Source organism: Amphiura filiformis, chromosome 3 (assembly GCF_039555335.1).
Source record: "Amphiura filiformis chromosome 3, Afil_fr2py, whole genome shotgun sequence".
Lineage (NCBI taxonomy): Eukaryota > Metazoa > Echinodermata > Ophiuroidea > Amphilepidida > Amphiuridae > Amphiura > Amphiura filiformis.
In genome coordinates, this window is record NC_092630.1 from 80228387 (window position 1) to 80249095 (window position 20709).

Genomic DNA, 20709 nt, shown 5'->3' on the forward strand with positions numbered 1-20709 from the left:
GCACCGATATTGTGATTCGTGAAACATTGATCAATTGACGCCAGAATTGAATGACTGTATTCAAGATTACAACTTTTCATTCACATCAGCAAATGTAAGCTTTAACCGGGCTTAAAAACATCATTAGTTCGTTAAATTATGAAATATAACATAAATGACATAACCAAGTACTATTCACAAGCACGAGAGGAACTTTGGAGAAGACACAAGTCTTTCGTTACACGCACCACCTTGTATTATGTTCTCACATCGAATCAAAACACTTGCCTTTGTTACACACCTGGAGAACATCGTTTTCTTTTTTATTGTGTGTCAAACCAAAAATGTCATCATGCAAGTATGGAGGGAGTTAAGAAAAACATAACCCAGGGGTTTTAATTATCAAATTGAAACATGTCTTTTCCTGTGGATATATCTTGGGAATGGACCACCCTAGATATTATTAGCCAAAACAGCCGGTGGATATTCAGAGCCTGTAGCGAGTTTTTCGCCCCAACTCATTTGAATTCCAAATCGTCAAGCTATTATTCATCACTGGCAAAAAAATTATAGATCGAAAAATAATTTAAGAACGAGTTGGCGATAGCTTGTCTCATCTTTTGTTAGCTTTCATAGTGCTTTCTATCACGTGATTTGATGTGAATAATGATGCACAGTTTATAGAGAGTTGATATCAGTCGTGTAGCATTGGAATATGATGAAAAATATTGTAGTCATGTTTCATGAGTTTTAATTCCCATGTTATTCGCACATCTGACGTCTTTTGTCTCGCTTTACAATTTAATGATCAAAACAAGTCTCACATAATGCAATTATTATATTCAGATTTCATAATGCAGCTTCATCAAATATCCAAAACGTGACATGAAAAATATCATATCCACTATGATAATAGATTTCACAGTGATTGATCACAATTTACAATACTTCCTTCAAATTCCAAAACGAAACGCTACCATGTTTAAAATAAATGATGTAAAAAATAAGCTTGCATATTTGAAAAGGCAGTGTGCTACAAGCTGTATTAAAATGATTGGTACCCATCAATTTCAAGTAATTATGGGCAAGACTGATTAAAATGCAACATAAGATCAACCAAATATACACATAAATATTAGAAAAAGTGATAAAACTGTCAATTATGGTTATTTCAAGAGTATCCAATGTTACATTGGGAAAAAGCAGGTTTGTTCAAGAAACATTAACACAGACAGGTACCAATCATTTTGATACAGCCTGTACTATATATGTAGAATCCTTCAAGTTTGTACGTCTTGTCCAAAGTAAAACTTAGAATGTCTTATTTGTGTGAAATGTGTGCAGGTGTGTGGGTGTCTGGGTGTTTTCACAATTTTCGGTACTCATTCATTTTTTCCTTGTATAACAGTCTCATATTGCCATCATGACTACTAGAGTGCATGTAATAAAGGTGGGGCTAAATAGGTACAATATGGTAAAAAAAACACCCCCACTGAGCACAACAGAATAACTGATTTGAGAGAAGTACACACACAAGTGGCTATTTGTCTCCTCATAGAGGAAAGTATCTTCATCATGAACAAACCAACATTTACAGAATCATACTGTACAGTTTCTGAAACACTTCAAATTCCATTAAATTGTGAACTGATTTTTCCAAATTAATATTTTATGATGGAATTTTGAAATTCTACTCATAATTATTTCAGGTTTAGAAAGATGTTGAGAAAATGTCCTGAAGTACATTTTCTTACAGTTTTTATACAGGTGCACCAGTTTAATTCCTATTTATGTAAAAAAAGGTTCTTAATCTTTTTCCAAGTTCAAAATGTACATATAAAAAAGTAATATTTCTTTCCCTGTAATGTGCTGGGTAATAGAATAGCAAAATTCATAATCAACATTTACTCATGTATAAAATTCCACACAAATAAAACACCTTTGGTGATTATTTGCATGTTTTAGAATATTATTGTCTGTTTATTCTCAGCTAGGAGTGAAATAAGAATTAACATTTAGCAACATATTAAATTTTTCTAGCTTTTTTCATTCACACTTTTCCAATATAGGTTCTTGCCCCTTGATATGTAGTACACAAGTGGGCAAAATGACAATGTTATATCAAAGCTGCTGAACGATGCAGTTACAAACATGACATTTACAGTGCTTTATTTGCACAATTATTACTTGATATAACTGAAGTTACTCCATTACCAGTGAAAAGAACTGCAAGTCATGACATAAACATTATACAATGAGGGTTTTTTTCACCAGAATAATAGAAAAATTTCTGCTAATGTAATTATAAGTCAAATTGACAACCATGTTTAGTGTGTTAAGTCAGATATCACAAAATCAAACCAATATAAAAAGGCAAAAATAGCAAGTGGATTTTTTCCACACAATTCACAGAAAAAAAGTCGTCTTATTACATATACTGCGCCAATAAAGTATCCTTACACTTAGAAAAATAATCACAATTTTAAAACTGAACAATATTGGGGTAAATTTGTTTTTTTAATAGATGCACTATTTAATCCTGCACATTATGACACCACATTGAATCCAATGTGACCTCAAGAAGTAAAGTTATAAGCAATTGAATAGACAAAGTGTTATTTAAAGCAGTTTTTACCTCTCTGTACTTTTCATAACTTATATTTTATTTGTCAGTTCTTTTGTTTCAGTTTTCTTTTGTTCCTTTTGTTTTAAATTAAAGCCACGCATAAATTAGCCATTCACCACTCTCAAACCAGATGTCTAGTCTGTGGAGTTTTGAATAGGCCAGTTTGTCACTTTTAAAACAAGACCTTCGTCTAATCAAATGCTTGTAACTTTGCTTCTGGAAGTCATATTGGATTCAATGTGGTGGCATAATGTGCAGGATTAGATAGTGCATCTACTAAAAAAAACAAATTTACCCCAATATTGTTCAGTTTGGAAATTGCGATTATTTTTTCAAGTGTAAGGATACTTTATTGGTGCAGTATATATCCAACTTGATAATGGGTGTTGTTGTTTTTGTTTCAATTACTTAAACTTCCTTGTCCAATTTCAACTTTAATGCAATACAAGTTCATCCCTTCCTATTTGCCAATGTTTCTTTTAAAAATGCCTGCACACTGCACTTATCATAGTAATTTGAAAGGTGTGAAAGTAAAAAAGGATAAAAAGATATTCATGTATTCTCACAACAGATTAGACAAAAATAAATTCAATTCAAATGCAATCTCAATGCTAATAGAAAGCAACTTAAACTTCTACGATACTAAAATTTGGTACACTCACTGGAGCGCTTCCATCGGCTCAAACAGCATCTTCAGTGGATGTTATTGCTCTGAAGATTTGTTGTTGCTAGTGATGTTTAGATACCTGATGACCTCAAAGGTCTAGATAACATTAAACAAGATGTTGTGGTGCCCCATGATTGGAGGAGGGGTAGGAGGTTATCCCAGACATGGTCAATGTCAAACCCTTTGTCACGGTTTAGTCCAGGTATTTTGGACTCCCTCTCCAACACCTATACAATTTACCAATCAATCTGGTGTCCTTTGCCCAACAACTTCTTGTTTGATGTCATCAACACGTGTGACATCATCCACGGTACCTCAACATCACTAGCAACAACAAATTTTCAGAGTAATAACATTTAGCTGAAACATCCGATTGACCTGGTGAAAGCCCTCTGGTGAGTGCACTAAATGTTAGTAGCATAGAAGTTAAATTTGCTTTCTATTTACATTTCATATCACTACATATGAATATACATCATTATAATTTCAATGCTGTTTGCAAGGCAAACACAAAACCCATTTCAGCCACATCAGGGTAAACAATGGTACAGATGTGGTCCTGTTAATAAGTTGTGGATGAAATATGTTATGTTGTAGAATGCTCATTCTCAATGATGACACTAGTACATACTATAAAAATTATGTAGTATACAAAAACTATGCCATAAAATGACAAGTAGTCTAGTATAGAACTCTTCCTAGGATCGTATTATCTACATATAACTTCTGTCTTGACAACTGTGCTTGGTTTGTACAGTGATCTCTTCACATGACATAATGGTGACAATGTTTTATAATCTTGCATAATAATGTTTGAACATAAACCTTTTGTAAATATGGTAGAGCAGTATACAGGTATGGCAATTGTACACTTACCCCATCCAAGCTGGAAAATGGGTTAAGAAAACCAATTACTTCACACAAAGTAGGAAATTCAATCAGAATATAATACAGTCATAATATACAAGTTTGACAGTCTAATGTTGACAATGTGTAGTCTAGAGTTTACTCTGTGTAGTCCGAGTATTGCTTAGGAGCTCTCACTCTCCTCGTTCTTGTTGATGTAAATGGTGACAGAGAGGGCAGATTAGTTTTACTTGCCACACTTGAGGCAGGATTTTTAGCATCAACATTGATAGCATCATCACCTGATGTACCAGCCTCATCTGATGCAGAGGTGACAGGGGTTGCTGGTGAAGATGCTGTTACCGTCGTAGATGGTGATTTACCAGAGTCACTCCCTGGGGATGAGTCTTGTGTGAGATCAATCACAGGAGTAGGTGTACGAGGTGTGGGTGAGCTTTGCTCCAGTTCTTTTCGTACCATCTTGGAAATCAATGTCTCTGGTTCACGACGTAATGTTACCATCCTGACCCCAGGAACCTGTTTGCCCATGCCCCCTGTGCTTACTGTTGGTGTTTTAATAAAAGTGCTACCAGAAGCTACAGCTGGTTTAACAGCACTTTGTGTTGATGTTAGGATACCAGTCCTTGATGGTGTACTACCTGACTGAGAGGATTTGGTGCTTACTGCTTGTGGACTTTGTGTGGTTATGACAATATTGGAAGAATTACCAGACATTGCTAAAGCACTCTTTATAGCTGCCAGGGTATTGGCTAGATTCTGTGTTCCACTTGTGCTTCCCCCTGTTGTATAGATCACTCCAGGTTTTTTGCTTGACATTGCGATGCGTAACGCAGTGGCGTCACTTCTACCACTTGTTGTTGTCTGGGTGGGACCCTTAGTCATTGGTGATGTGGTAGTAGCAGCACTTAGCTTGCCCAGGCCAGGCATGGTTGCAGAGGTGCTCTTTTCAGTGCCTGATGTTGGTTTGGTTGTAACTGTTCCCGTTTTCAGCTTTTGTTGTCCCGCTTGAGTCCTTGCCAGTAAATTCTGTTCTAAACTGGTCAAGTTTATTCCGGAGATTTTAGCTTTCTCTAAATCTTTCAGGATTTTGGCCTGAGTGACCTTGACACCACTTGGGGTAACATTGGACACAGAAATAGTTGTCAATGGGAAGTCATGATACTGAAGTTTCTGTATAGCCTGCACTTGGGCCTCTCGTTCTTGTTCCAACTTCCTCGCAGATAATGCAGTTTGGGAACTACCTCTTTGTTCTCGAGTTAATTGTTGCTGCGCAGCAACAAAGCGTTGGAAATTAATATCTGCAGACATTTTTCCTCCCGACGACGTTTGACCTGCCTGTGCTCGTACATACCCAACAGTAGTAGGTCCTTTAGTGCTTGGTATACTCTTGGTATTAGGAATGCTTTTTGGAACAGGTAGTGGTATGGTGATCCCCCGACTACTAGTAGTGGTAGTAGTAGGAGACACCATCCTAGCATCTGTTGACAAAGGTGGTGGCTGAGACTTTGACACTGTGTATGTAGTTGTTCCTTGTGCAGCCCTTACTTGAGATGCCTTTGATGCATTAGCACTAGCACCAAGCAGTAAGCTTGACACTGTTGGTGCCAAACTTGCTACAGATGGGCTGAGACCCGAGGAAGATGATACAGCTGTAGATGGAGTGGACACATTTGCACCTGTAGTGCTCTGTGGGTGTGTGGTATGTACAGTGTATCTTGTTCCTTTCCCACTACTTGTGAATACTGAAGAAGATGCTGCTAAGCTTTGTACAGCTGATAACTGTGCTGGTGTCAACCCACCTGTGTAAATCAACCCTTTTCCTTGTCCAGGAGCTTTGGCTATTTCTTTAGCTAAAATCCCTTCCAACATACCACTGATAGTCGGGCTCAGGGGACTAGTGACGGGCTCTGATGGGTTCCCACGCTGCACATTAAAACTTAATCCTTGCAAAAGTCCACTGTGAGAGATGTGAGATGGCAACACACCAAGCTGCTGAAGCTGGGCTAAGGTCTTGCTACTGCTCAGCAATGTTGGACTACTTGATGACCCCATCACTGTCGGGGCAATACTACCTGGCGTTAGGATGCCGGATGTGTTAGTTCCTGATAAGGCAATCATACCAGGAAGTTGACCCATCCCGATGGTGCCAGTGGGAGTAGTAGGAGATGGAGTGCTTGGTTTAGGTGTTGGCAGGTCAGAGTCTGCTGCAGGTGCATTAGTTGAGAGACGAATGTGCTTGGAAATTGGACCTGGTGATGGGCTGGAACTATGGCGACGCTTTAGAGCAAGACCATGGCTCACTGCTGGGAAATGAATAAAAACAAAATACTCATGGTCAAGAATACAGATTAAGATTTGCTATAAAGAGTACAATGATATAGTAAACAAAAGTAAACAACCTCCCTTCCACATTGAAAGTCACATTTTGAAAGTCAAATATTAGAGATTGATTTCATACATATGCACCATCAACATTATTCAGCTATTAATCCAATGAAGAATCATACATACAGAAGGGTTCAAGGGACTGTACATATCTTGGATGATTTGGGAATGAGAACACACCGACACAATGCAGTCATGAATACTGGTCTTGAAAAAGTAACGCTGAAACAGGTTGACCAATGCAAAGCCAAAGCGTAGTGAGCATAATTCTCGCAGATCACGGCGAGGTTTTTTTAAATACGAAAACACAGGAAATAAAAACACTGAAATACGCAGAAAGGCTGAGAATTTTCATGCCTGACAATAAGGAAGAAACGTAAATCCTCTGAAATCATCGGAAACAAGAGTCCTATACCTATTACTCCCTCTAGCTACCATCCTCTGAGTACTGACCTTTTGAGGACTTATTCTGAATAACTGATTTTATGCAGCCTTGGTATGAAAACAGATGACTTTTAGACTTCAAACATTTTCATCATTTTCCAGGTCCTCAGAAATATATGCAATGCAAGGTGTGTGGGTGTACACGTGTGGGGGTGTGTGGGTGTGATCATCTTACCTTCCATAGGTGTCTTTGTACCCTCCTTTGGTTCTCCTATAACAGGTGCATGACCCACCATAGATGCCAAATAATGAGCATATTGACTGCTGAATGCTGCTGCACTGCCTTTAGTTGTCTTAATCATACCTGGTCTGATTGCAGGTGGTGGTGATATGGCACCAATACTATCGGGATGAGGTTCTTTTGGAGTCTTAGGTGTACTTGGTAAGCTGGATACACCCTGTAAGACAGCAAATTTAACCAACTGTATTAATGACAATGATGTGTTACTTGTTGAAAGGGTTACATGTTGACAGGCTGTGGACAAAAGCCACATTTCATACAGAGTTCTATTGTGCATCAGCACCTGGTTACATAAAGTGTAGATGGATATTATATTAATACCTGATGGTTCACGTATTACTCATAAATATTAAATTACAAACCACATCCACACTCTGGTTTGAATGTGGAGGCCTTGCGCTTGCCTGCTAATACATATTGTATCCTGTCACTTGATGCCTGTTATGACAAGCATCACCATGTAGTGGTTTGACACTTACGGCTAAATATAACTTGTAGTGAAGCTAACACCTGTACAATATAAAGAGGGTCATTTCACATGCACAATGTTTTGCCATTATACTTGTCACATTTCCCATCACAACTTTCAGAAATCCATCAGATAGGTTCCAAAGTATACATTTAATATCCACCAGACATTCAACCAATGATATAAAAGTCAATAATGAAATTGAGATATAGACAAAATATGATTTATAAAAGTTGGTACCTTTGCAACTAAGTATGTCACGACTGTGAGGATTTTGACATCAGTAAGAGAAGGTACTGGGCAAGTTAGTAATGGTATAATGAAAGACAAAGATAAAGACAATTTATCACGTCTGACGTCATTTGTCAATCAAACTCAAGCACGGTTTGTTTACAAGTGTCGTGATGATGACTTGCTGAACGCGGGTTTATAACCGGGCGCCGTATTGTTAATTTTGCACCTTGAAACATGCAAACCATCTCAAAAGTTAGGTCTTTATAGTAGGAAACTTTCTTAACCGAAGGCACCATGTCCACAATGCCTAGAAAAGCTGCTTTTTGCCTTGTAAAAGTACATAATTTTTTGCCATTTGCTGCTATTCCTTTTCTCCGATCAGCACCAGATAGATCGGTCTTCCTTTTACACGCTGATTAACCTGTGTAAACCAATCTTGGATCGTAATTGACAGTGACATCAGACGCGATAAATTGTTTTTATCTCTGTCTTTAATTATAATAATTCAATTTTCACAATGTCTGACTTTGGTGTGATTGGATCAGATCTTGTCACATATGTATCACTTCAAACCAATTCCTTGTTGAACAACGGACTGTAAATTAAACTTTGTTCAACCTGTAAATTGGCAATATTTTGCGTTTTTGTTACTGCATGCGTCAATAAAGTCCAATTTTACGCTCACCTATATTCACAAAAGCGGGCACCAGTCACACATTCCGCAAAGGGCACTTAGCATAGGTGTGCTGCACCCAACTGCGTGCATGCCTTTCAATATCAATCCACAATATTTTGAGTCTCCCAACTTACAGGTTGTACAGAGTATAGCTAAAGTCCCTAGTGACCTACCTCAAGTGAAGGTGTCGCCGGCCTTGATTTCTTACTGCTGCTTGATCTAGGTGATTTCTTATCTTTTGATGACTTGCTAGTCTGTTTGCCAGGAGGCCTACCGATGGGTCTACCAGTTGCTCTCCCTTTGCTCTTCATCTCTGATGACAAGTCTCGTGAGACTTTTCGCTTCTTATCCTTATCTTTTTCCTTCTTCTTACGAGAATGATCTGCGGATGTGGGTTGTGGATCTGGGGTCGGGTTCATATGTGCTGTCATGACATTACACAGGAAGTCATTGATTTCATCCTGAAATGTACATAGTATAACATTAATGGTACAGATTATGGCTTCATTATATTGTGATCATATCTGTCAGAGGTTTGAACCAAAAGAACACATAAATGTTTCTGGAACTCAAAACCATTCTCTCACATATTTTGACATTTGTAGACAAATTTTTGATTCCATAATTTACCATACTCAAAACAAAATGACATCAGCTACGAATACACCAGACTCATTATAATTTGAGATGAATATAAGAAATTCTTTATCTCAACACTCTTTGTGATATCAAGGCTTCAGGTCAATATTGTTAAACTATTCACTCCATACTAGTTATGTTTTATTGTATTATTAGGACCCATGTGCTAAAACAAGATGATTGCAAGTAAAATGATAGACTTAAGTTTTGGCTTAATTTATTGGGCTTCATCCAGCAACTGCAGAATGAAGAGAAAGTCATCACTGGTGGGCAAATTTAGAAGCTATCTCTTATATGAGGGACCTGCGATTTCAATTATCGCATGAATGGGACTCATCAATAATCATCATATGAATAAACGTATGAATGGGACTCATCAATAATCACATACCTCGCACATTGACAAGCAACCAGTTTACAATATTCACTGACTTTCATATTATAAGTAAAAATATCATTCCAGCTCTTCACCAATCATAATTTGTAGCAGAATAAACACATCTTCTCATCATCCCTCATACCAAGTGGGCTACTAGTGACATGGCTTTCTATGCAGCCACCTGCATTTCTGGAACTCTCTAGCTGCTCATATTCGTCTCTCAAATGAGTTCCTTTTAATATGTTTGCCATACATACCTGTAAACACCTGTCCACCATACTCTGTGTAACACCTTCCATCATCTTCTTACTCTTAGTCATCCTGAGATTCTCATCAGCTCCTCCTACAATCACCATACTAGTCTCTGCTTTCATGCGTTCTCTCAGATTCTCTATATCATCTGGATTGCCAACGGTTGAATCTTGTCCAACAACAAACAAGGTAGGTGTCTTGCTTTCAAACAGCGGCTCTTCTACACCCTGTGGTATTCATGTACAGAATCATTAAACAACTACACCTTTCCATCAAATAGAAACAACATATTCTAAAGTTCTCTTGATCAAAGGTCCCCTCAGAAGATATATACACAATTCCAGGGGTACTCAACTTCAAGGGCATTGGGCAAGGCCAAACAATGGCACAGAGGACACCAAATTCTAAATACTGGTTAGAGGTTAATGGCCATGCACCAAGGCCTTCAAGTTGTGGCCCCTTAAAAATTGTATTCCCAATATACCAATAATACCAATATATGACCAATTTGAAGTTCAAAAGAATCATTTCTTACTTGCTATCAATAGGTAAAAAATCATGAGGGCCTTTGGGCATATTGTGGTTAGGTTCCTTGACACAATGTCTCCCCCCCCCCACTCACACTTTCATAAATACAAGCCCCACACAAATCATACTATGTATCTTACCCCTCTTCCTCCATCCACCCCAGTGAAAGGGAATCCAAGACATATCACAGCTGCTATGTGCTCAGTCAATGCAACCTGAGAAGGAAAGAACAGCAAATAAATAGTAACTCACTCTGGAATCAACAGTGCAAATGTCTCTAAAGTAAAAATACAATGCTTCAATTTATCTGAGTTATGTTGGCATTGTTGGCAAATTTGGTGCTGATAGCAGCCCTCCTAGTGCAAAGTGGTTCCTGACCTATGCTTGTCAATGTCTCATTATAATGATCATAATCCTTACCCAGTATGATGCAGCACTCTCTCTTCTGAATTGATTCAAGCTTGTACCACATATCAGAGTGCCATACTGGAACAGTATATTCAAGGACAGGTCTAATAATTACCCATGGACAATATGGTTAAATCTTCACTTGTGAGACCAGCTTGTTTGAGTTTTCTGACTATGAAAAATTTCTTATTGGCCTTGATAATTGTGTCATTGACATAGACATCCAATATGAGACAGACCATTTTGGAATGTAACCCAAGAAACTAGGGTTATACACTGTAATCAGTGTATAATATATAGCCCCAAGCCATCTGATTTGTGTGATAAAGTACAATACATGCTGGATGCAATGTCACAAAGTGCAGTGCAATATTTTATTGCCAGTTTTATTTTAATCATAAAAATAAATAATAGGTATGGTAATTTTATTCCTTTACTGCATTTAATCCTCACTTCACTGGATCTGTTGACAAATACTTACATGTGTACCAACCAATGCTCCTGTAGACCAGCCTATCAGCACAATAGGGCGGCTTGGAAAATGACTTTTCAGCTGAAAGTTAAACAAATAAAAAGACAGAAATGTAACATATCCTACACCAGAATCAACAGAGCATGGAAAGGTTTTAAATACAAAGGATTTTCAATACAAAAATAGTCAAACTCATTCCAACAGCTGGTGGCCAGTGGGTTCAAAGATTTCCCAATGGGTCCCGGAGGCAATCTACTGGATGCAATCAAATTGATGGGCCTAAATATGAACTTGGCCAATGGAATAAAATCTGATGACATCATGCCAATCTTAAGATTTGGATCAGGGCAGTGACAGCAGCTGATGATGCCTGAACTGAGGACAGTGACAGCAGCTGATGATGCCTAACTCAACGGAAGTATAGAATATTCTATAATCAACTAGTTTTTAGTAGAAGATTAGTTTCATATAATCCTGGTAAGTCACAACTGATTTCACATCAAATCTAGTCTTAACTAACCTCACTCTTACATCTTGTACCTACCTCAAGAACTTTAGTTTTGACAGCTCCAATCATATGTTCTAAACACTGTGCTACACTCATCCCAGCCCCTGCATTGGGTATGGGTACAGATACTGGTACCACTTTACCCAGATTAGATAACTGTGTTGTCCAAAACTTCATTCTACGTGACTGGGCAGCACCTGGCATGGCTGGACCACTTGGGGTCATCACTAGTATTGGAGCACCAGGCAACTTTTTCTGAAACAAAATAAGAATTGCAATTTTATTGTAAATTACATACTCATTATGGACATTTATAGGGCCAGGCCGGGGAAACAAAAGATGAAGTCAGGAAGTACAGGATATTATCATTAATCATTTTATTGAAATTTCAACAGTTCATTCATCCAATTTGTGCAAATTCACCTGAGATCAAAGGAAAAGGTCATGGTTAATGTTAAATGGTGATCGTCGGGTTTGCTCACACAGGGACACTCTCTACACTTCCTTATTTCTATTCTCACAGCATGCAACTAAATGTTAAACTGTCAAAAAAGTTAGTTAAGGAAAGCTTAGACTCTACCCTGGTTTTGTGTGCACCTCATGGAGGAACAAGTACTACCAGATTACACCACAAAGCTACACAACAAACCGTGATTCCTTTACTATACTTTCTTTCGGCAAGTCAGTGAGATCAATGCATTGATATAGCTGTTCGCATGGGTATCTTTATACACCTGGCTGTGTAGGGGTGCACTTGCTTCAAGCTAATGAAATGCGTACTGATGTCACATACTCACCGAAAGTAAACTTTTCTACAAATTGTTGAAGACTTCATGATTTGTTCTTACTACAGACAAGTTAAGACTTACCAGTTTATGCTGTGTAAGAACACCGACAGCAGGATCCCAAGGTCGTTTTAAAAGAAGTGTAAGAGCCTCAGAGCTGGCTTGGTTGCTATGGCGACTGGATGTAGACAAACTTATCATCTTATCAATCAGGGCTGGCACCTGTTAGAGGTAAACAAAAATACTATAAAGCCTATGTAACACTGAAATATTTTTGAACAGTGCCCTTCCCTCCGGCGATCCTTTCAACTAATCAGACTTCATTAGCATCTAGGGAATGTCTGTCAAGAACTCCATAAATTTTGCTAATAATTGATGGGCCTTGCAATGGCCACTCTACTGTTTGTTGGGGTAGTGCTACATAAGTACAACAGTGTCACATAGTCTTAATTTGATAATAATAAATCATTTTTTTAGTTGAACAAAGTCGGGCTACACAGCCTTTTTAACTTACTGTTTGTAAAGTTTCAGTTATTTTGTTAGGCACTAGGCTTGTGTCATTAGTGGTCATACTTAAAAAGTTACCTGTGATCGAAGAGTCTGTAGAATGTCCAGATAAATTGACAACATGTAAGAGCTTAAGTTTTCCACTAACACTCCATGCAACCATTGGGTGAGCTTCGGATCCTATAAATAGAAACATATTACATATTAATTAGTTATTGAGTTTAACTAGAGATTGGCATTAAGCTCAAAACTAAAGATTGTGACTTGTGTATCAGTATATCCAATTATTTTTCTTTTCTTTTCTTAAATATGTCTCACTCAAGATAGCAAATATAAATGATTTTAAAATAATGGAAACTGTAAGATAAAAAAATACAGATCTATTTATAAATGCTTTCAAGTCTAATAATACCTTTGAGTTTGAGACAAAAACCTTGAGCAACAAAGCAATCTAAGTAATGTTACTTGCTACTTTGGTAATATATGTTGCAAGTATAAACTCAACCTAATGGTGGACAGTCCATCTTGAATGCAATACCTACCCATCCAATAGAAGCCATTGTTCTCCTCACTTTCTTTGCACATTTGTCCAGATGAATTCTTCTGATGACAGGTTCATTAGGGTTCTGTGAAACAAGCAAAAATGATATTAAGATTTAAAAATTTCTGACAAACCAGATGTTGCTCAAAAAAATAATCTGAAGGATAATCAGTGGTTGCATGTGAACACAAACAAATCGTTGAAGGCTTAATCCATGGTTATGTGAAAAGGGATACCTAAATATCAAATACAAGTGAATAACGGTAAAAGGAACACTTATACAATGGAGACACTACTCCTGTCAAATGCCTTCCAATTCATTGAAGAACAGTGCATCATACAGTGAATCCAGCACAGCTCGTAAACCTTATTGTAAACCTAGCCCAATCAAATTGTACGGATTGTATCAAAATGATTGTTTACCCAACCATGTTTTGTTTTTTTAAAAGCCTGCCTTGTCCAAATTCCCCATTAGATCCCCTTGAAATGCTCAGACTTTTATGTATAAAGTATAATATCTGATCATTTCAAGCGAACCTTATGTGCATTTGAAGAGGCATGCTTTTCAAAAACACCAAAAAACAGATGGGTAAAAATCATTTTGATACAGCCTGTATGGTAGGGGCTCCTGATTTGTGCAATTCATTCTAATTCATAAACAATAAAACTCTTGTCTGGTTTCATCTTACTTACCCCTGCATTTGCCAGTCTTGCCAGCTTATCTGTTTCCAAGTGTTTCACCATCTTATTAAAGAGTTTACTCTGCTGTGCTGTCCAGCCAAATCTACATATTTTAAAAACAACAACAAGTCTAGTGTTAGCATTTGAGACTTTACCTTCAACCATCCAAGCTATATTGGACCATCAAAGAAAAGTTTGCATTATAATTGATCATGAAAAAGTCTATAAACTTATGAAAAGCATTTGCAAATAAAATCAAGCAAACTGTCTACTACTTTCAAACTTCGACAAACCAAATGGCACAAGTAAGAAAGTACAAATTTACACCCCTCTGGGTAAGTTGGTAACATATTTCCAAGGTTTATGTGCGAGTGTTTTTTTCTCCATGTCCTGTGTATGACCTTTGTCATGCTTTTATCCAGGATGTAGGGAAAATGACCTCCACAGGAACAGATCCTGGACACGCCGGTGGTTATGAAATTGCTTATTTGCAGTTTGCATGCACTTTTATTAAAATGAAATATTGTTTAATTCAGCAAGTTTGCATAATTCATAATCTGGCCTGTGCAGACATACCTTGTAACATTTTCCTCCCAATCCTCTTCACTCCTTTCTTCATCAGGATTTGCTCGTGCAAATGTGACGTGTCTCTCACATTCATTCATCACTGACTGGGCTCGCTGTATATCATATGCTATGGAGGTAGGTGGTAGCAAGGAAACAACATCTATGGGCATATCAGGCTCTCTGTAATAGTGTTATAAAAGCAACATTAATTTACCTCTGAGATATTTTCAACTTGATTTGGTGACAGGATACCATAATACATGTTAGTTTTGTTTGAAATATATTGAAAGGTTTGGAATTCGAGATGTCATCAATTAAAAAGAGACTGAACATTCAATGTCTTCATCTTGTCTTGTTCTGATTTTCAATTTTAATGCTTTTTAAAGGAGAGATATTATTTTGGCAAATTTTATAGTTTGAAACATTGCACATGAAAAGACATGCTTTGAATTGTACCAGGCAGACATGCACTAGACTTATACTGAATTACAAGTTTTGATGGGATACCACTATTTTGACATGTGAATTCTTCATCTGAGAGTAAATGATTTATTTTACATAAATTTGTTGAATAAGGTTGTATTTTCACTATGAAAATGGGAAAAATTAGTTCAACGAAAAAAAAGAAAAAAATAAGCAGTTGATTTTTAATTTTTTTAGGTCGGTCGAATGAGGCCAAACATGCACTTTTTATTGCCTTATAATCTATATTCACTTGAACATGTTTAATGGTATGTACTTTGTATTGACTACGGTAGAGATCTTTTACTTAATTTGAATATTGCTTACATCACATGCTGTCTCTCTGGTTTTAATCTCAATGTCCTTGGAACAAATAAAGTTCTTGCTGGTTTGGCATGACTAGCATCAGGATGTGCACACCATGGTCGTGAGTAGCTATGATCTAACATAACCACATCAAGTTCCCTATCACCAGCAGACAGTTGAAACAGGAATGACGATGTCATGCGTGAGCGTACACCTACGGCCTCAGGGCTAGAGCCCACAGGAGACCGGCCTGGTTTCTGTCGGCTAGCCATTGTATATTCTTCTCTGCCTTACACAGACAGTAAGATCTGGGAATAAATTGTAAACATAATTTGATTAGTGATTATTCCTTACAACTAAGTAAAGTTGTGATTTTAATTCTCCACCAGGTCGAAGGTCTGCTTTTCGCTATTACCTTGGGCAACATAACATTTATTGATGAGTGTGAAAAGAACGGGGGAAAAAAATTCAAAATTTATTTCTTTTCTATCAAAACACATTAAAAAACACCAAGATATATCAAATTAAAATAACAACAGGATGGAGGAAGTGCAACAAAAACTAAAAGCCTGAAACTGTTGCACCTCCTGTACAATACAAAAACATTAATTTTACAATAATGGCTACATTGATATCAATTTTCATATTTTTGAGATTAACAAGCAGACCGCCTAACGTGACTTATGCTATTTTGTGCAATTTGTATTGAAAGGCGATCAGTGCCAGTGGCTTGTGCGATGCTATATTGTGCGGATTACATTGCAAGGAGATCACTGGCTAGCGAGTTCACTGGCTAGCAGGGTTCACAGTTTGCTCTCAAATAAGGTTCTAGGTAACAAAAGGGTTGGGGATCTCATTTCTAACTCATAAACTATCACTAAATGTTTCGGAATTGAGGTCGGCTAAAAAGTAGACCGTTAGTTACATGTAGTACTTCCGGCGTGGTCTGTGCTGTGCAACTACATGACCTAGCGTACAACTAGGCAAGGAGAGCTAAAAATCAGTCTCCTAATATCAGACGCAAGTGTAAACACACAAGGTGACAAACAATCGCGCTGATTAGTAGGGAGTCCGGTGGATTTTTGAATTAATAAAACCCCAACAAATCACTGGTATCACTGTAAAGAGCATCAAAAAAGTAATGCAATGGTGCAAGAAGGAGATCACTGGCTTGCGTGACATTTTCTTGCAGTTTCTATTGCAAGCAGGGTTCACAGTTTGCTCTCAAATAAGGTTCTAGGTAACAAAAGGGTTGGGGATCTCATTTTTAACTCATGAACTATCACTAAATGTTTCGGAATTGAGGTCGGCTAAAAAGTAGACCGTTTCAGGGATTGTAATAATTGGTGTACATGTCACATTTTGAATAGTGTGTGAGAAGTGACCAAATTGGCTGTCAGCACGAGTGTTGGGTCTTACTCAGAAGATGTCACTGTCAGTGATGCCAACGCCGAGCCTTAGGCGCACAATTTGGCTACTTGGCGATCACTTGCCGCTACTCAAAAAGCATGCCGCTACTTGCCTAAAATTAGGCTACTTTTGCAAGTCTCAGGCCGCAGCTGTAATTTGATGTATTTTCCTTTCAATTTTATAGCCGATTTATAAAGGTTTTGTGTCTCTGAAGCTCCAATTTGCAATTACAATGGGTTTTGTGACCATTTATTGATCGGTCAGTAACTCCCCAGTAAGTACCGGAAGTTTCAAGGTCAAGTGCTTTTCCGCCCAATTGGGTGTTTTGCATTCTAAATTTGGGTAAATCCGCCCAAATATATATCCGGTATTGGGCGCCTTTTTGACAGCTTTAAAAATTGGGCTACTTGAGAATCCTTTACCGCAGCCTGGCGAGTCTATATACGTCGAACAACTGAATACATGCACAACGTACGGACCAATATATTTTTGTAAATATTTTAGGCCTATAACAAAATGTATATTTTCGTACAATTGTACAACTATCGTTTCTACCTATGACCTATAAAAGTTACCTGTTATCAAAGTGTCCGCAAAAAACTGGTCATCGCAAGTATCTTTGATGCTGAAAAGTCACGATATTCATGCAGGGACAGGCCGAAAACCTTACCTCGATCGTAAAATCCAGCCCATGCATGTCATAAATAATTCATTATTGTATTGTGTAAATGTCACTGATTGTGTCGACGTTGTTATTGCACCTGTTACAGCAGAAGTCATGCTGAATTTATACTCGATCGCTGGATCACCATGTGAATTCGCTTATTAAAAAAAAAAACCTCTACGACCAGGTTGTTAAGCATCGAGCACGCTGACTGGCTTAGCAAATATCCATTAATTCATACCGTAAAAGGCCGTCGCCTTCATTGATTGGCTAACGATTGCGATGAATGGTGTTTGCAACCAATCACAAAACGGGTTACAAATAAATAAAGGCGCCCATCGGAAATTTTGTGTGACGTCATGCCACGAGGTAGCGGAGGCTTCGCTTTTCTGCTAGCTTTAAAAGCGGCGAGTGGTATAAAGTCAGTTTCACAGCTGTGATTTATGGAGCATATCATAAAATCTCTGAGCACATACACAGTGGATTTGACAGATAAAAATGACATTTGCAATTCTGAGCAATGGGATTCCATGAAATTGAAGATTATGTAAGTTATTCTACAGGATCGGTAATAATTAACAGCTGGTCTGCAGTATTTGAAGTGCATATTGAGGTTTGTAAGTTTGTGACTTCGTACGTTATGTGCAATAGATATTACAGGAAGCTTAAATTGGCACGCTTTCCTGCAATTTGTCTGTCGCTTACGAAAGTTATTGGGAGTTCAGGGCACGTCACACCGAGTGTGACGTGACCTCGCTGGGCATAGCGAGTCTATGCGCCGCGCCTTGACACTGAAAAGTTTTGGCAACACTGGTCACTGTGTGTGTGTGAGTGTGACGAATGACCAATGACGTAGAAAAACATAGATCGCTGAGCTCGAACTGGTACGTTGCCGTTTCATTGACAATCACACACTGAATAAGCCATTATGAAATGAAGGGACCTAACAAAATCAGCATCAAATGCAACTAAAATGGGAACTGAATTTACCGTAGCATGTATGGATTAATAAAATTAAATAAATTACTTGTTTTAGCATATTCAACTTTACTGTGTACCATTTTTTTATCAAAAAATTGCTGAATAACAAAGGCAAGCACGCTCCTAAATCTAGTTCATTCGCCCGTTGCCATGAGGGCTCTACAGGAACGGCGATTGAAGGCGAAATTTCGAAAAGTGGTAGAGTTGTTTAGCGTGGCAACACTGGTGATATACCAGATTCAGGCGTGCTTGCCTTTATAATTCAGCAATTTTTTGATAAAATCAATGGTATACTGGGAAATTTAATGCGTTTTAATACAGGATTTGTTCAACTTTGTGTATTTATACAGCACCCAAACCGGGACCTAAACCGGCTTCACAAATTCGGCGAGCAGGGCACTCTATCCTTTCTACCTCATTGCGAATGACATAAACGTACACATGTCATGCTAGACACAGACTTTAAGGTACATATTTCGAGGTGCATAACAAACACCAAATTGGTGTCATAACAAACACCAAATTGGTGTCGATGACCTGACATGCATGCATTCTTTTGTCGAGAGTTCACACAGTGATGCCAACGCCGCGCCTTAGGCGCACAATTGGGCTACTTGGCGATCACTTGCCGCTACTCAAAAAAGCATGCCGCTACTTGTCTAAAATTGGGCTACTTTTGCCAGTCTCAGGCCGCGGCACTAATTTGAAGTATTTTCCTTTCAATTTAGCCGATTTAAAAGGTTTTGAGTCTTTGAAGCTCCAAATTGAAATTACAATGGGTTTTGTGACCATTTATTGATCGGTCAGTAACTTCCCAGTAAGTACCGGAAGTTTCAAAGTCAAGTGCTTTTCCGCCCAATTGGGTGTTTTGCGTTCTAAATTGGGTAAATCCGCCCAAATATCCGGTATTGGGCGCTTTTTTTGATGCTTAAAAATTGGGCTACTTGAGAATCCTTTACCGCGGCCTGGCGAGTCAATGCGCCGCGCCTTGACGCTGAAAAGTTTTGGCAACACTGAGTTCACATGGTCTTTCAATTTGTGCCGAGTGTCCTTGGCAGGCTTGACTATGCTTCACTTCAGTGGTCATGAAAGGATTCAATAGATAACCTCTGCCCCACTAATCCCCAGCTATTGTCTGAAATTGCACCTCGGAAGATATATTATAACAACTCAGTCCCTCAAATGATAGTCATATAACGACCAAAAGATAAATGACTGACTATCATTGAGGACCGAGTTCCGCAGTCTAATGTCATGCATGTATTGTATACAAAATAAATAACAACATGAACAAGTGAGTACCAATGGCCGATTCTAGTACTATAAATTCTAATTGTTTAGCCTTTATTTTGACAACTCTTACCTCAGTTGAGAACAGAAGTCTTCCTTGGCTTGTTAAGTTTTTAATTCAGTGATATACCAATAATTTTGACACGAATTAAAAGCTTCATAGCGTTTTTAATGTTCCCTTTCGGTAGGCTACTGTATGATAAACATGATCAACATTGCAATACACACATGTGATGACGCCTTGCAACACCTAATAAACCACCGCAACATAAAAAATAATTCTTATTCTTTGCATCTTTTTTCGCATATTTTTGACTAAACTCAGTAAAAAATATTCTTATTATTTTTAAAGTGCATTAAAATAGTGAAATTTAAAGCAGATTTTGCTCAAATATGATTTTTAGTTCTAGCGGATGAATAATCGTATTGTGAACATAATGGATCGAGGAGGTCAACAAACTATTACAGATTTACCATTTTTGCATGTGTATATGAATAATTTTGGTTCAATAAATATTTCATCTATAAGTTATATATAAAAAATATTACGCAATAAAAGACATATTCATAAAACATATAGCTATTTTGCCGAACCAATTAACATTATTTATGGTTAATATCTGTAAAATATAGAATGTTAAAAAAAAAAATCACCCCACCCCTCCTAAACCAACCTATACCTATAATGGAGTAATCCAGATACGCGGCTTTCATTTTTAATGAATATGACCCCGGAACCGA

At 37.8% G+C, this 20709-nt stretch overlaps 1 protein-coding gene across 2 annotated transcripts; it reads right to left on the reverse strand.

Annotated features, from left to right (window-relative positions):
- Nucleotides 1–1520: 1520 nt before the first annotated feature.
- Nucleotides 1521–20204, reverse strand: LOC140149236 (uncharacterized). Of its 2 annotated transcripts, none has more exons than XM_072171464.1 (14): nucleotides 20042–20204; nucleotides 15645–15931; nucleotides 14865–15035; nucleotides 14301–14391; nucleotides 13609–13692; nucleotides 13145–13246; nucleotides 12644–12781; nucleotides 11811–12029; nucleotides 11276–11347; nucleotides 10527–10601; nucleotides 9864–10085; nucleotides 8762–9049; nucleotides 7144–7366; nucleotides 1521–6439 (listed from the first exon to the last, which is right to left on the reverse strand). In XM_072171464.1, exons 2-14 carry the CDS (start codon nucleotides 15893–15895, stop codon nucleotides 4278–4280), a joined length of 4098 nt encoding a protein of 1365 aa, XP_072027565.1. In that variant the 5' UTR covers nucleotides 15896–15931; nucleotides 20042–20204; the 3' UTR covers nucleotides 1521–4277. The 2 variants fall into 2 exon arrangements, with proteins under 2 accessions (XP_072027565.1, XP_072027564.1); XM_072171463.1 differs by having other exon boundaries at nucleotides 1521–6442.
- Nucleotides 20205–20709: the final 505 nt, after the last annotated feature.

Coding starts and splice junctions, on each gene's coding strand:
- LOC140149236 (XM_072171463.1), bottom strand. CDS start 15,895: ATGGCTAGCCGACAGAAACCAGGCCGGTCTCCTGTGGGCTCTAGCCCT. Junction 14,392..14,864: donor TGGGAGGAAAATGTTACAAG/GTATGTCTGCAC, acceptor TAAAATATGTAG/ATTTGGCTGGACAGCACAGC. Junction 10,602..11,275: donor GAGCATTGGTTGGTACACAT/GTAAGTATTTGT, acceptor TTTCCTTCTCAG/GTTGCATTGACTGAGCACAT.